Here is a 17,798-nt window from a genome sequence, read left to right as displayed (position 1 = left end):
AGGGCATTTAATAAACGTAGCCAGGAGCGTGGCCATTTTTGGGTTCATCTCAGGCGTTTGGGATACTTTCCCCTCTAAGCTGGGTCTTGTGCATTCCCTCTCAAGCAACTATGCACTTCTTTTTCAAAAGGCCTGCGGAGGCAGTTGGCCACATACTGTCGCAGGGATCCATTCTGCAGACCATGAATGTAGGATCTGGTCCGAGTTTAACATGTCAGACTGTACAGGCCCTGAGAGTCCCTCATGATGCGGGCTGGGGGGGCGGAGTTGGTCACTATGGTCTGTACCTGCCTCATCATCAGTGGGAGGGTCTTCCTCCTGGGGGTTGGGGACAATGAAGGGGGGACCTCTAACTGGGGCTCTGGGATTGAAGGGGGTAAAGCTGGGAGACTTAATGCCATCAAGGGATGCTTTAAAGCGCTCAAAGGCATCTAAGTCAACCCCTTCCTCCCTGGGGCTCTTTGCAGGTGCAGACTCAGGGTCTAGGGGGTCTGGGTCCAGTACAGTGGAAGGCCCAGGTGCATATAGTGCTGCCAGTGGTTTCTTGGCACACACACACAATGAGCTGCACAAGGTGCTCTTCCATGGGCCCCATAGCCTCATTGACCACCTGATATATAGAATCATCCACTGCATTATAAAAATCGTCATCCCAGGGGAGATAGCCCAAAGGATCCTCATGAGAGGTAGGGGTTGTAGTCCTTTTTATCTTAGAGAAGGGTGGGCGGTATGTAGGCAGTAGCCTGCGCTAGGGGTAGAGGCCACCGACGGCTGCAAATGTATGGACTGAGGGCACAGTCACAGACTCGTTTGTGGGCAAAGCCGCACCAGAAAGGGTTCTCACCCTGGAAACACTCTCCCTGGTGTCACAAGTATATGTGATAGGGGTTTAGTGTTAATGTCTTGGAGCTTGGGTTCCCTAACTGACCTGCAACATGGTCACGATCTACAGACCCCAGCGGGCGTCAGCCGCATCAATACGGTTGTATGGTGTTACAACGAATTCCGTTGCAACGCATGCCTTTACCACGCATGCGTTACAACGGAATTCCATTCCCACGCATCTCCTTTACCACGAAAATGCCTTTAACACGCACATTTTTACAACGTTTTTCGTTGTGAAACTATGCATGTTATTGGCATTTTTATGTTAAAGGATATCTCCTATCACTGTAAATTAACCCTTATATTTTTCCCCTGTGAAACCACCCCCTCATTCCTCCTTACCTCTCCACGTCCTCTTCTTTCCAATCCCTTCCGACGTGACGTTTCACATAGTTTAGAGGAAACGGAAATGGTTCTCCGTTTCCTCTAACGACGCCGATTGCCTCCACATTTCTTCATCTTTCTGAATCAGGTGAGTTTCTTTTGGGGGGGGGGAGATCCCCCCAACCCCCCTTTATTTAACCCACTTTTTTTTTTTTGGTGGTGGGGGGAGACCCCCCAACCCCCCCCTTTTTTTGTTTCCTTTTGCACACATGCCTTTACTACGTATCTCGTAGTAAAGGTATGCGTGGTAAAGGCTTTTCGTGTAACCACGCATGCATTTTAAAGCATGCGTGGTTATGGTTACTCGTGGAAACGGCCGCGTTGTAGTGGCCGCTTCCCCATCAATACAGACCCAGGCAGATAGCACCCGGCGTCATTTCTATTACAAGCACGCAAATAGACACAGTACGGACCCCACAATAGGGTGGTCTCTCTCCAGGCATGGTTACTGTCGGCACAGCGCCGGCGTGCATCGGATCCTGTCAGTTTCAAAACTGACAGGAATTGCGCGTCTGGTACTGAAGCCGCCCGATACACAGCGAAGCAAAAGAGCCTAAAGACGCTCCCGTGGCCCGAGAAGTTTTCCTCAAGGATCGCTGACAGAGCAACAAACAAATAATACAATAGCATGCAGTACAATTATGCACACAGTTCTACACAGTAATGAAGGGAAAACCCTCACTTAACTGTAGGTTGCGAGCCGCGAAGAAAGAGGGTGCTTTCAGTTGGAGAATGACTATTACAGGCAATTGGAGATATGGATTGGCTGTCAGTATGGACTACAGCTGTGATGTTATTGGTTGTTATGGAAATGCCCTCCCGAGGACTCATGGAACTTGAAGTTTATACGTTTTCTTTTTCAAAAAGAAGAGTTAAAATGGGTTTTCTTTGCTCTCTTTTAAAAAAAGAAGGTTTAAGCAAGTGTTTTTGTGAGGCTGCTAGTTAATAAAAGCAAAGAGAGTTCAGCATAATCCTCACCTCCAGTCCTGACATAGAATCGTGTTTCCACAAGGTTATGCAATTTCCTGTAATAACAGGTATTTGATCATTTGAATGCTAGGAAATGAACCTTTTAGCCCCCTGTAGGTTATATATAACTTAAACGTGCACCAGAATTGCATAAAACCATAATGGAAGTTGCCTAAAGCAACTAGGAGAGCAGAACATTACAATTTTAATCAGGGCCGTTTCTAGGTGTTTCGCCGCCCTAGGCGAGAATTGAAAAATGCCGCCCCCTCCCTTTAACAACCATCACTGTCTCCCCCTGTCATCCAGGTGTTGGGGAATAGAGGCCTGCTTTAGTGCCTCTCTATCTAGTCTGGACTGTCAAATCCATATTAAAGATTTCATCGAACATACTACACCTTTCACTCATTCTCCCAACTCTCCTGGTTCACTTCGTGCCAGGCTCGAACACGGTCCAGCGCTCAGCTGGTCATACTTCTACCTTCTTAGATGGTCTAAGCCCACGCTCTGCATACCACCACCCTTACAAAACTTCCCTCGCTTTACAAAGACAGTTTTCTATGCCGCATTCTTAAACACTCCCAAATAGTATTGTGATATCAATATATGAAACACCTTCCCAGGGAATTATGTTCCTCTATCTGACCTAGCTGTGTCCGTACCGGTTGTCCCGGGGTCATCTTTGGTAGAAATTACAACAATATGCAGTTCAGTGATGTCGTCAGACCCCTGCTGCCTGCTACCTGTCCTGAAGGCCTGGCTGAAGATCTGTGACTGACAAACAATGTCGTACATCAAAGGGGAGAGAGTGGGTTGACAACAGCAGAGGAGACCGGCCTTCACACAGCAGGGTACCGCGGTCAGATTGTTACTTTGATGCACACTGTCTGCACCATCCCATCTGTTGAGACATACATTGCATTGTGCTTGTTGTCAAACACCAGTTAGCCCACAGCCCTCTCCTGTCTCCAGCCCAGCCCACAGCGCTGTTAAGGCAGACCTCTCCGCAGCCCCCGATGGAGCTGCAGCCCTCTCCCCTTCCTTCATTTGACTTGCGCAGCCATTGGAGGAGATGTCTCCTAATGGTCAGAGCTCTCCACTGCCTTTGAAAAATGAATTTGACCTTGTGCACTGTAATCTATCTCTAGTGCTTGTGTAAAACACTGTAATGCCCTCCTTAATTTCTTTTTCTGTAATGACACCTTTGTTATTCTAATAAACTTTTACTTGAACTTAAAAACAGAAACAGCAAAAAAGGCTTGGATATATTTACTGGGGTTTTGGTGGTCTCCTTTCTCACTGCTCAGAGTTTTCTTCAGTTATAAATTGTTTGAGTTTAACGGATTTGTGGGAGCTTGGCACACGTGGGAATACAAAATACGTGATTTGAACACCTGGGGAGATTATTTAATGGCGTGCGTGTCAGGGTTCAGTCCCAAAGCATGCACTGGGTACCCGCACGCGCTGCGTGCCCCTGAAGCCCTGCCCTTTGCTTTGCTAACAGGCCGTGAAAAATTCTGAACGCTTGTGAGCTGTGGTGATTTATACCTACTAATTCCATCTGCTAGTCTGCCGGGTTTTTCTCAATTTACTTCCGAAGTGTCTATCGACTGGTCCTATGCATGATACACATTTCCAATTGGACACAACTTAAATTGCAACGGCTCGTAAAGTAAAGAGCTGTACCTATGTGCTTTGCATATGCTTTTGTAGGGAGAAGTGCCTCTCTGCTTGCAGGCTGTCAGCCCAGAGTGCTGCCTCTGTGATCACAGCCTCCTTGGCTGTTTCATCTGAAGTTTTGGTGTAGTCCTTAAATTGACAACTTCATCTTGTTCTTCAAAAGGTCCAACCCATTTTAAACTACAATTCCCAGAATGCTGCTTTATGTAACAGGCAAAGATTGTTTTTTTTTTAAATCCCAGTGGTTGCTTCAGTTCACGGGGTCACCACTTGGTAGACGTTAGTTACCGACCCATTACTCCAGCTGAACATAGCCATCTATGCTAGCTCATGCCCCCTCCGCTCCAAAATACCCTGTTTATACCGAGCTCTGACGTTGCTCAGCTCCGTCCGCAAGTAGCTCAACCCGTGCAGGTATTTTTCTTTGCATTCTACAATGTTTAGACCGGTGAATGTCATCATAACATCGGAACTACAAATCCCAGGATGCAACGTAAAAGAAGGCCTGGGCGAGCTACCATGAGGAGCTGGAACGCTCCGTGTGACAAACAACAGATGCCTCAACAACTCATCGGTTCTGTGTTTTCTGTTTATTTTGCAACAGGCAGTCCAGTGTCCGTAGACCACAAGTCCCAGAATGCACAGTAATCAACGGCCCTGGGTGGGCTATTGATGTAGGGGGGTCCGGGGCTGGTGCCCCCAGCAGTGTCCCCCTTTTAAAGTAGTGAAAGAGGCGCCGTTTCTGCGTTCCTGGGTGCACATGTTTTGATATTTGTCCTTTTTCAAAATGAAAGTTTTATATCTCGGAGCTTATGATTAAAAGTATTGACAATTGTCTAAACAACCCTGAAAATGAGGAAGTTTCTCTTTTGACAATCTCCTTCCTTTGTTTTGACAGTCTCCTTCCTTTGTGCGTGTGCGTGGTGTGTGGGGCTGCTGCATTAACCCTTCATGTCTGTGTCTGTCAGGAAGGTAGGGGTGCTTCCGCCTGCGTCATGCCTTGCCCTCTTGAAAATGAGGCTTTTTGCCGCCCTCACCCTTTTGCCGCCCTAGGCAGCCGCCTAGGCTTGCCTAATGGCAAAAAGAGAACTAGCCTTACACTGGGGGAGTAAGTTCGTACCTATCAGTAAGGCCTGGTTAAACAGCCTCATCTACTGCAACACAAATAGTGACTTATATGCTACTACACTACACAGGACATCCAGACCCATTCCACCACGTCACAACCGTCCCCGGTTATAGTTCCTACCGGAGTGGGATGAATTTTCCAGCCACTTCGTAAACAGGAGACTTATATACCTTAAGACATACGATCTACAGAGGTGGTTACATGAATATATATAGTGATAGAGGGGTGTTATTGCAATTGGTATGGAACCTGCCATACCGTGTATTATGCAGTATGTATTATAATCATTGTACTCTGAACATGTACCTGATGCTTGTTTGAATATGATAAAATGGTAAATAAAGTAAAAAATAAAGAAAAAAAGACCGACCCATTGGCATTGCCAGTGCTTGTTAGTACGTGGCACACAGCAGCAAGGCAACTTAGGTGGGTTGGTTGTGAGACTCTGCCTCCCCCTTCACTCATCGCAGGTGTCACCTGCCAAAGATGGCTGATTTGAGAGAGGTAAGCCAAAATAGTAGCAAACCACGTGATAGGGCATAGGTAGCAGTAGAAACTTGCTGCTGCATTCTAATTGGTGAACATTAATCACCAGTGCAGGCCTTCAGCATGATACAAGTAGCCACTGAGCATCTGCAGATCATTTCATTGTGTCCATAGGCCATGTACTTTCAAGAGGCATTCTGCTTGTTCGTTTGTATAGTACTTACCTAAACATTGCCTCTTGTTTTTTTTTCTCTTTAGGTGGCTGGCAAGCCTACAGTCAAATCCTCTGACTTACAACTCATATGGATGAGGCTGAGCCTCCCAAAGGAAGCCTTTGACACCATCTTAGCTGCTGGCCACTTTTCTGACCAAACAGAATGGATGAAGTTTCTGGCCCTTGCATGCTACTGCCTGGGAAAGGTAAACTTTTGTATTTAATTGTCACATATAAAGCACGCCAGACCGCATACCAAGTTGTGGAAGGCCACATCAAATTCATGTATTGATCTATGGATTTGGAAACTGATATAAGAAAACTGTGGTTTTTTTTTAATTCCCACAAGCACCACGGTGAGAGAGGAGCCATGCTACCCCAGTTCTAGTCATAGAAAAATGTGGCTATTGCCTGACAGGCCAGTTTCTCTGACAAACACGGTGGGGTGGAAAGCTCTCAAACACGTCAGACATTGATTGACAAATGACTGATTTTGCCAAAGCCTCACTGGACTTTAATAAGCATGGCCCTGTGCCAGGACCTGTAGGCCTACAACCTCTGCCCAGAGTTTGAGAGGTAGTCACCAAAGGCTGAAGGATGAGGACTGGGCTTACATGGAAATAAGATCTCTGAAACTGAGATTTGAGATTCTCAAAATATTCCACCCCCATTTGCCACTTTTTTTTATCGGTATCTGCCTTTTCAACGTCCCTTCATCCACCCAGATCGATTTTTACCTGTACCCTTTTCTTCTTTTCTACAATTGTTTCAAGTAATGGTTCACACTGGAAACGGACCCACTTCTCCCAACTCCCATTCCGGGCCGATTAGGAACTGATGGTCACCCAGGAAGAAAGGCGATTTGACCCATATCACACAATTTAGTGAAACGTAGAAGCTGGGATAATACTACCCAGATTTCTTGGGCCAAAATCCTTTACAGGAGACTTTAAAACAAACCTCCTCTAACATCACCCCTGCTCAAAGAATCTTCTTTGCCTTCCTGACACCTCTTTCCTGTATGCTTCCTCCCCCTCTCTCTTTCTTGCACTTCCCTTGTTTATCACTTCCATACTCTCTCCTTCTGTCTCTCATTGCTTTGATCCTAACCGTTTCTATTTTTTGGGGCCATGCCTGCCTTTCTTCAGGCGTGTCTTCTTTTTTCTCTGCCTCATAATGCCTTTCTGTGAAGGGCCCTATTGACTAGAGAGCCTTTGCACCTGGGTAAGGCAGTGGGAACGAATGAATGGATAAATGATATATTAGTAAGGAGTGGCAGGTGCCCAGAAAGGGCTTTCAGGTGCTAGACCAGCTGTGGAATGATAGCAGGAGCTGGTTAATATGAATGGGAGAGCCATGTTTTGAGTTTCTTTCAGAACAGAGTCTCAGAGGAAGAATTCCTTGTGTCCAAGGGAAAAGTGTTTAGACGCTTAGCAGCCAAATTGCAAAAAGAGTAGCCCCCACAACATTCTCAGGAGAATGAGGGGTACGGATCAGGTTAGCAACTGCGGATCTCAAAAAGCGTGAAGGAGTATATGGCTGAACACGTTATTGGATATAGTTAGGACCTTTTTCAATAGTGCTCTAAAAGTCAGACACAGAGCTTTCAATATGATGGATGTATGTTGTTACAACGCATTCTTTTACCACGCATGCCTTTACAACGCAGGTTTTTCAACGCAAGTCGTTACAACGACTTGCGTTAGGGGGTGCTGGATAGTGAATAGTTGAATTTACTATTCCAACTCCAGTCCCCGTGGATAGGCGGGAAGGTGTTGGATAGTAAATTAAACTATTACCTATCCAAGAGCGCCCCCAGCGCAAGTCGTTGTAATGACTTGCGTTGAAAAACCTGCGTTGTAAAGGTACTGGGTGGTAAAAGTTGAGTCGTAAAGGATGTTTCCCAATATGATCAGCTTTGTTGTGGGGAGTCAGTGCAGCTCTTTAAGATGAGAAGGGATAGCTTGTCTGCTGGGTTAGTCCAAAATCATTCGAGCAGCAGTATCCTGGACAGTCTGAAGGCGGTGAAGCAGGTAGTTGGTTTGGGAAGTCCTAGGCATAGGGAATTATCATAGTCTAGTCTGGCCCTTATTAGAGCATGGACCACAGTCTTGTGTGTCAAAGTTTGGAGACATTTAATTACTTTCCTGAGTGCCCTCAATAAAGAAAAGCATGAGTTGCTGATACTGTGGCAACTTGAGAGGCGAAAAATAAGTTATGTTTAGGGGAAATTACACAATGGCATGAGGTGAAATCGAAGTTGAGCAAATTGGGAGCCCCATTCGTTTTAAAACTAATCCCCTGAAGACATATTCGTGTTAATTCTTTACTTTTTCCATTCCTATGTATCCTTTTCGACTTCTCCCTCAACTCCTCCACTCTCCACTTCTTCTAAAACCTCATTCAAGTTATTTTTGTATCTATATGTGTAGTAGAAACTGCCAAATAATAGTCCTAAAGGCATTGCCAATTTCAGCATATTAGGCAGGGAGAAGCAGCATTCCCCAAATGACCTTTAATTCTGGATGTCGGGTACAGAAACCATGAATGGGTAATTTGGAATAGCAAGCATTTGAGATATATTTCTGTGGTGAGAACAACTAAGGTAAATGGACTTCTCCAGTGGAAAGTCTCCACAGCCTTACGAGATGGCGGTACTACTGAATATCGACCCCCAGAATATTGACCTATAAGAATACTGTGGACAGAATACAGAGGGACTTAATATCTAAGGGTAAATACATATAGAGAAGTATAGAGTTACTATTCCTAACTCCACAATTACCTACCTCGGAGATATATATATATATATGTTGCCACGGTAAACATATGGAGAGTTAGGTTTAGAAAATATGCACTTATTCACTTGCGAATGATGGTTTCGATAATTTGTCCTCAATCTTTTGCGAGTGCCATATATTTTGATATCGATATTTAGGGTGCACACCATGTGAGATTGACCCCTTATTCACATTTGTCATCAGAGATGCAGAATATTTTTGGGGAATAAGCGTCAGTCTCTTCTAATGCTGATCTGAGTAGATGCAGTGCTGGTCCAAGTAAATACACAATAGAAGGGGGTTCCCCACAAAGATTACCGATAAAGGCAGGAAGGGAGGGGATTAAAGCAAAATAGAAAGAACAAAACCCTGCCAAGGAAAATCACAAATGGTCCTCTAAGGGATCAACAACTGCTATTTATGGAGTAACATTAATTAAACATCAAAGCCAGTGACATCAGAGACATTTACATCAATCCATAGTTTTTTTTGAAAAAATATATATTTTTATTTTTATAGAATCTGATATTTCTAAAATAGATTCGATATATAAATACACAAGATTCATCAAAAAATATAGACAGCAAGATTTCATATCATTTTGTGAGAGAACGATATATCCGTACTAGTCAATGTTCCACTCACTCCTGGACAATTATGGGGACATATCAAGCATTCATATCTTCAGGGAATCATTCATACTCACAAACATTCATACTATTCAATCATATAGGTATAGCATATAATGTTACTCCATAAATAGCAGTTGTGGATCCCTTAGAGGACCATTTGTGATTTTCCTTAGCAGGGTTTTGTTCTTTCTATTTTGCTAGTCCAAGTAAAGTCAGATGTACGTGTGGAAACCTGCTATATGTGCAAGTTTCCAAAAGCGCTTCTGGGAATGTTATGTCACTTTTTGTGAAGGCTCTTATTCCCCATTGACATGAGCAGTTTTTTCTCCACCGGGCAAACATTTTTACCCATGGATAAAACAATCTCACTCACCCACCAAATCTCAGGGTAATCTATTCCCCTTCGTGTTTTAGAGGAGGAGTTACTCCAGCTATTAGCTGGACAAAAATCTCTTACCATTTCCACTGTGGAAAGGGGGCGGACCAGAGTTAAAGGATGCCCACAAAAGTAAATGGTCATAGGCATGCCAAACTTTCAGGAAAGCCATACCTTCAATTGTCCACTTCTCATCCCTTGAGTGGGATTTACTACTGTCTATTTCTCTACATTCGTAGTGGAGAAATCCTCATGGGCAAATGCATATACACCTGCCAGGAATCCCTTTGTGAATTAACAGCAAACGTAAGAAGGGTGGAGTCAGTCGTAAACGTACGTATGCAACGAAATGTACCTTTGTGTGTAGAGGCCCTGGTATTGACAATTTACGTGCAGTATGAATTTTCTTGCCTCTGAAACGTTGTTTACATTTTAGCTGAGTCTTCAAAGGTCGCTTGCAATAAATCTGTCTAATGGTCAATTAACAACTGCTGATCATTGAAATATATTATATTATTATATTATAATTTTGGTAGAGCGCAACAGCTGTCCCAGCAAAGAGACGTCTCGGCGCTAAGGAACCACAGACACTATACTGAGGAAGGAAGGAGTGGGATATACAGGTGACCTAAGGAGAGGGGAAATGGATGACTTGTTAGGACAGTAGGTCATTTAATACTGAAATTGTAACACTCATGGCCTGTATACATCTTGCCTTGTAAAGTGCTTTCTTATATGAATGGGATTTTCTTCTACCAACTTCACCAACAAAAACTGCAGATGTAAATTGAGAGTGTACATAGTCTAAACTCAATCCCCGAAGCATGGTACATGGTTTCCTCTATTATTCAACCAGTAGCAAAGCTGGAATTTTAGAGACCCTTACTATACTACAGGAGCAACCTGGTTCAACATGCTCTTTGAATGCGGGCAAGTGGAAACCACCACGTGAAAGCAGCAGAAACACACACCAAATGCAGTTATAATGCATTTTAACTGATGGCATTCAGTATTTCATTGAAGTCTTAAGGCTGTATCCATCCCCAATGGTCAAGCTTACCACATCAAAGAGCAGCGAAAAATATTTCCATCTGGGCAGTCAAAACTTTGCTTTACTGCAGAAGTTGTAGTCAGCTGCCCATCTGATACCACTACTGCAGCCAGACAAGACCCTTGGGTCCTTACATTCCATGGACCCACTGTTTTTCCAGAGTCAGCCAAACTTGAAACAAGAAGCGGTGGTACCATCTAGAATGCCCACACAAGAGAAACTGGAAGCATTGTCGTATTGAGTCACCAACTACAAGTGAACAGAGACAAGAACCAGCCACAGCTAGCAAGAATATTCACAGCATTCCCATTAGTAACAATTTTCCAAACTGTCACTTTTGCCCGGATGTGAAGGACCAGGCCTTTTAAAGACAGCTACCCTGGCACCATTTCAACTTCCTCCATAGCCAAGTTACTGACCGTTAACTGATGGTCAAGCACATGTGCATGGATCAGTAAAGCCAAAGAAACACAAACGCCTAGTAGGATTCCAAGTGGTGATCCAAAGCATCAGTATAAGTAAGATAGACCTATGTATAACCACAATCTTTTTCTGAGTGAATGGAAGGCTACTGCTAATACCAACATGAAAGTTATTTTATTCACAACTACTTATCGCTCATGGGGTTGACATTTTTGTAATTGTAATTACATTTATATAGTGCTTACCACCCCTGATGATCCGTTGAAGTGCTTTACGCTGCTACGGAACCCACGGTTACTGGTTATTCCAGTGTTGTTAGTTAATGTTTGATATAGGGATTAGTCTTGCACACTCATGTAAGCCATTCCATGCATTCACTCTAGTTTCTATGGGGTACATTGAACTAAAAGGAATTAGAAGAAATCAGCAGTGGGCCAGTGCAGGTATGTGAGCTCATAAAGATAGTTTGAGGTTAATCAGAGCACCAGAGGCGATTGGTTATTGTTAGCTTGCAACACATGACTTTTTAGGGAATGAGAGGCTGTAATATTTGAACTGAGTGGGGAAATTGTATTACATTAAAGATTAAGGCAAAAACGCATGTGCTCAGAAAAGGTTGTGCTCATAGAGAGGAGGCACAGAAAGGGTGGAAAGAAGAAGAGGGCCATTGAAAGAAAAAAGGAAAATTGATACTCAGATTTTTTTTGTGTTAAAATGTTTTTATTAAATGTATTTTTCACATATAATAAACACTATACAGAGAATAACACTAAACGGTGAATTTTAAATCACATTACAAATACAAGGAATATAAACATCCATTTGCATCCAAATATAATACTTATATCAAAACTATTGCATAAAAAGAGATAAATAATAATAAAAACAAAAAAGGGTCTACATTGAATGTACATTGACTAATGAAGACTACACAATGCTTTAAATTAAAGAACAGGCAATAATATATGAATCAAGGCTAGACCACATGTTAGACCTGGAAGTAGATAAATCATTAGGAGTATGTGGACATGAGCATTGCCCACGTCTAAGAAAAATAATCCATTCCCACCAAGCATTAACTGAAAGTAATGAGGATCTTTCCAATTAGAAGTGACAGATTTGAGTGTAGTAGAAATAAGGAAGTTCAACAGTTTACAATCCATTGGAGATAATGTAGACTTAAGGAAAGAGTATTTAAAGATTAGAACAGGGAAAGATAAAGGTGTTTGGATCTTAAGGATCCGAGTTATATTATTCCATATGTCTGACAAGAACGGATAAATAATTGGACAGTTGTAGAATAAATGGTGTAACTCTCCAGTAGCAGAATTACAATGCCAACAGTTTGGAGTGTCTAATAATTTAGCTTTAAATAATTTGTCCGGAGACCAAAAGCATTGGTCAAGCAGATAAATATTAGTTTGTATGAGAGTAGCCGGGAGATAGCTAGCAGTGTTGGGCTTCTAAATATCCCTCCAGGACACATTAGAGTTGAAAATGTATGTATGGTGACCATTTCTCAGTAAGATGTGTGAAGGAGAAAATAGAAATAGAAAGTATATTTGGAAAAGTCATATAAAGGTAAATTATATTTAGCTTGAAGATCATCAAATGAGTCAAACATATCATCTTGACATGTGTCAGCAACAAAGAAAATACCAGCAGGGATCCATAAATTCCAAAAAGAAATATGTTTACGATATTGGAGTTTGAGATTGAACCAAAGAGAACATTTCTTAGTAGATGTAAAGACAATAAAAAAAATTCCATCAAATGATTAAAGGGCAAGCCTAGAGTTTGCAATAACGGGCGAACGTTTGCCAAATGAACTATTGGCCATAGTAAGGAAAGCAGGTAATGGATATAGTGCCAAAATATTCCTCTCCAGAATAAGCCATTTGGGTGCATTAGTAAGAGAAATATTATGGAACAATAACAAACATTGATCCTCAAAAAATGCAAAATGATATTTTTTTTAATCTGGAGGACCAACCCCTCCATCACATTTGGGCAATTGCAATTTTTTAAGACTAATGCGTGCAGGTTTATTATTTCAGCTGAACTAAGTAAATAGTTTATATAGTTAAACATAAAAAGTAGAGGGAACAGAAAGGGGTGGCATGGAAAACGTCCCCACCAATTTAAATTGAGATTAGACCATCTAACCAGTTTCTCTTTGGTACTAGCTAAAATTGTGGAACAATTGGTTTCAACTAGACTTTTAACCAAATCAGTACATTTTATGCCTAGATATTAGAGTTTTTTTGGAGAAAACACTATATCGGTATTTGTCAACATTGTAGAATTACAAAAAACATTTAATGAGGAAAAACTCTGTTTTATCAGTATTCAGGGAATATCCAGAAACCTCAGCATATTTATGAATGATATTGAGAATAATAGGTACGAAGGTAAGGGGATCATTAACATATAATAACACATCATCAGCGTATGCAGAAATTTTAATGTTAGTAGTTTCAAAATAACACCTGTGTAATTATCACTAATGCAGAGAGCACACAATAGGGGTTCTATGGCAGTAAGAAATAGCAAAGGAGATAATGGACACCCTTGACGTGTACCTCTATATAAATGGAATGGAGAAGAACAAGCACCATTGACACAAATGTAGGCTGAAGGTGCCGAGTACAATGCTTTACTCATAGTGCTAAACATAGGCCCAAATCGGAAAACTTCCAAAGTATTAAATAAAAAATGCCAGTTTACCTTATCAAATGCCTTTTCCGCATCCAAGGCCAACACACCAACTGGACAGCTAGTGTCGTTAGCAAGAGACGAGGCATGACAAAGCAAGCATTATGGGCTGACAGTCTACCTTTCATGAAGCCAGACTGGTCATGTTGATAGGGAGATAATCTATTTGCTAACATTTGGGCATATATTTTACAGTCCTGATTAATTAGAGATATGGGACGATAATTTGATACTAAAGTAGGATCTTTATTAGGCTTGGGGAGGACAATGATAGTGGCTTCATTGAAGGAGCCCCCTATCAAGGAAGTGCGCTGAAAGTCCCTAAAAAGAGAAAGCAGGACAGAAGATAGTTGGTCTTGAAAACATTTGTAGAATTCAGCCGGAATACCATCGGGCCAGGTGTTTTATTGGAGTTTAGTGCACTAATGGCTACAATTATTTCATGGGATTTTCTAAAGGTAATCTATCAGTGTCAGAAACCTGGGGTAGTTGACAAGTATTAAGGAAGTCAATGATGACATTATTTTGAAGAGCGAGAAGTTCATGGTATAAGGAGGAGTAAAAGGGTAAGAACTCTCGCAGTATTTTCTCAACATCTGTTGATAGAGTACCATTATTTGTTTTGATGGCAGAAATTTGAATTCTGTTGCGCTTAATGTGTATATAGTTAGCTAATAATCTGCCTGATTTGCTTGAATTAAAAAATGAAAGTTAGATTTTTCTTTTGAAATAAGTAAACCTGCTCTTTTACTAAGCATACAATTATATTCGTATCTATATTTCTGAAGTTGGCCTCTATATTGCGGGGCCCTAGATGAAATGAAACGTCTTTCCACAGTTGCTATATGCTTCTCTAATTTGGAGAGGTATGTATACAATTATTTATTCTCATGCGCCATAATAGAAATTGTAACTCCTCGAATATAAGCTTTAAAAACATCCCAATGGATAATTTTGGAGGTATCACATGGATTATTATTATAAAAATATTCACTAATGGCCAAGGCATTTTGTTTAGAATTAGTTGGATTAAGAACTACGTCAGATTTCACTCTCCACAACGTCCAGGGGATGACTGCGGAGAGCCACGCCTTCGCCTAGTCACAGGTGATTCCGACCCCCCGCCCTCAGCGATGGTGGACTGCCCGGATGGATGGACCGTTCAGCGTCCTTACGCTCCCGTTTGTTAATCAGCTGCACAAGTGAAATTTAACAGATGGCCTTCTGAACGAGCGAAGTTTGAAGCTCGTAAAAGTGAGGAGATGCAAGCGGCGTAATAATTGCTTTGAGCGACAGGGCGACCTTTTTTGCCACGATCGGTAGTGGACTTCTCCCCTGGCGTGCTGCGGTAAGATTTCAGTTTTAGACCGCGCCGCCCAGTAGAATAGAGAGCTGGCTTTAGTAAAGACCTCTGCAAGGCCCCTGCTGTTAATTCAACTGAAAACTGAAAACATTGCGACTAGTAGGGGAGAGGGAGTCAGCGGTAAAGTAGGCATTCCCCCTGTAAAAACTATTGCATCCTGGGAGATTGAGTCCAAGGCAGTAGAATGGGGAAAATATTGAATATTCGCCCTACTAAGGTAAAGACTCGACGACATCTAGCCAAGGAAGTGAAAGAGGCAAAAGAGGCAGCTCGTTTGGCTGGATTGGAAACTACGCCGCATGCTCACAGCCTTGATTCCACATTCGAAAGCTCCGAGGGAGAGGATGGGAATTCCGTGGCTGCAGCTACACAACAGCCGGTCCAGCAAGGGGAAGTCCATGATAAGGATGGAGTCACTACAAGCCCCTCACTACATTCCCAAGAAGAAGGTGGCCTTCAAATGCAAAAGAGTGCGAGTGCCATTAGGGGCTTAAACAGGTCTCGCTCTTTCTTAAAAAACCAATGCCGCAAGCTTCCTCTTCCTCTCCTGGTTCTAGTCTCAGTCTGTGTGTACAGAACTCCCAGGTATATCCAGGCAGCATCGGAGCTGCGGCAAGGAGTGATGAATCAGAATTAGGATCAGAAGTCCCAAGCTCAGATAATGTACAAGTACCATCAAACGCCCCAAACGCGGGTCCTACTATTAATATTGCTTCGCCTGACAAGTTTAACTCTTTCCGCCACGAGCCTGCTCTACTCGCTAATCAGGATGAGACGATTGTAGAGACGATTGCAGAAAATCTGCCAAATACTGAATATGTGCAAGTTGGCGCTCAGACTATGAGTCAGGCTGCAGATGCTCCAAATCTTGATATTGACCTGGGACCCTTGGTGAGATCTTCGGCTCAGTCTACGCCCCTTCTACTGGAGGAGCGGGGTGAAGGAATGCTACCTCCAGCTACAAACTTGGCTAGCTCCAGTCTTGATGCCAACTCCAATCCTAATTTAACAGCTGAGCCTGGGGGCCATTTCCAAATGAGCATCAAAGATATGTTAAATCTGATCTTAGAGGAGTTCCGAGATTTGAAAAAAAACACAGAAAGAAGAACTGGGCTCTCTCAATCTACACCTAGAGAAGATTGAATGCACGCTGGGAAGTCTTCCAGTTGAGCTCCAGGAGGCTGAAGAGAGGATATCAGCCTTAGAAGACCAGCTATCCTCGGTTATGCAGGAGGTTAAAACAGCTGCTAAAAGCAATCATGCGCTGGAAAATAAACTGGAAGAGTTAGAAAATCACTCTCGAAGATCGAACCTCCGCACAGTAGGTGTTCCAGAGGGAGTAGAAGGGTCCCAAACCCTGCAATGGGTGAACACTTTCATCAAGCAAAAAGTCATGGAGAAGGGTATGCTGCTGTGCTGGGGGAGGTTGGGGTAGCATCACCAGGGTGTAATAACATGACACCCGAGTTGAATCGGGGGAGGGAGAAGTGGTGGCTGTGGTGGAGGGAGGAAGGTCCACTTTTCTGGGGGGGCACAGTACAAAATGGGGGAAAATGAAGCCAGTTATTTTCAAAGTTGTTTAGCAACAAGAAGCACAAAGTTCCCCAAAAGGCTGATAGGGTGAAGTGTAGAGGTGTATAGGGAAGACCAAGAGGGGGAGGAAAGAAGGGGGAATCCCCTCTTGGGAACTAGAACCCTCACACACCCAGCAAGCTAGGTGTCATGCTTCATCATATGGGTCCTGCTCCTCGTCAGACTGGCGCTGCAATGTCTGACGGGCACCCGCGAAGGGGCTCTTTAGCAGAGATCTTTTGTTCCAGCCATATGGTGCATGCGTGTGAGAGGGCAGAAAAAGTGTAGTCGTGAGGAGGTGGTAGTGATTAAAAAAGGTTAGCCAGTCCACAAGGATTTTTATTAACGTGGCTGACTCCCTTGGTTAAAATGGTGGGAGGGGAGATAGGGCGCTACAGAAGTACTGGGCAGGCCTATCTACAACCCTCTGGTGAGGTCGACATGTTTCATGCTATCCTAGCAATTCTTCAGGACCCAGCATTTTATAGGCCTATATCCCTGCTGGACTCGACTGTAAAAATCCTGGGGAGAGTTCTTTTACTAAGGCTGAGGGAGAATGTCGAGGGATGTGGCGGATTGTGTGACCTACAATATGGCTTTAGAGAGAAGAAAGGTACGATTGAGCAATGCATTAATTTGTATCTACTCATCTCAAAGTACACAATGGCTAAGGAGGGCTCAGTTTATTTGGCCTTTATGGACCTTTCGTCGGCCTTCGACCTCGTCAACAGGTCCAAATTATGGTCGATTCTGTTGGACTTGGGGATCGATGAAGCCCTGGTCATGTATATGGCCTCGTTGCACCAGGAGCTCTTTGCAGCCGTCCGAGTGTCCAACAACGGTAGGTGCACCTCCCCATTTAAATCCCTTAAGGGGGTGCGCCAAGGATGCATTTTGGCCCCTACGCTTTTCACCATCTATATTAACGGCCTGGGGGCGCACCTGAGGGGCATGGGCACGGACGTTCCGCGCGCAGGAGATACTCATATCCCGGCACTCCTGTACGCGGACGATGCCGTGTTGATTGCCCGCACGGGTGTTGGTCTGCAGGTTCTCCTTGACGCCTTTGGTTCCTTCATGGAAAATCTGGATTTAAAGGTCAATGCATCCAAATCCCACACCATGGTTATGGGCCTAGAGGG

At 43.3% G+C, this 17,798-nt stretch overlaps 1 protein-coding gene across 1 annotated transcript in view; it reads left to right on the top strand.

Moving 5' to 3' along the window:
* The window catches only part of LOC147732562 (ropporin-1-like), a 321,616-nt gene that overhangs the window by 147,385 nt on the left and 156,433 nt on the right, over nt 1-17,798 (top strand). The window contains exon 7 of the mRNA XM_086958828.1: nt 5,789-5,950. Coding sequence (XP_086814954.1) covers nt 5,789-5,950 — 162 coding nt within the window. The remainder of the gene's footprint in view (nt 1-5,788; nt 5,951-17,798) is intronic.

The sequence above is a fragment of the Lissotriton vulgaris genome, chromosome 2_1, assembly GCF_964263255.1.
Source record: "Lissotriton vulgaris chromosome 2_1, aLisVul1.2, whole genome shotgun sequence".
Lineage (NCBI taxonomy): Eukaryota > Metazoa > Chordata > Amphibia > Caudata > Salamandridae > Lissotriton > Lissotriton vulgaris.
Note: the sequence above shows the minus strand (reverse complement) of the source record. Positions and strands in the feature narration are given on the sequence as shown.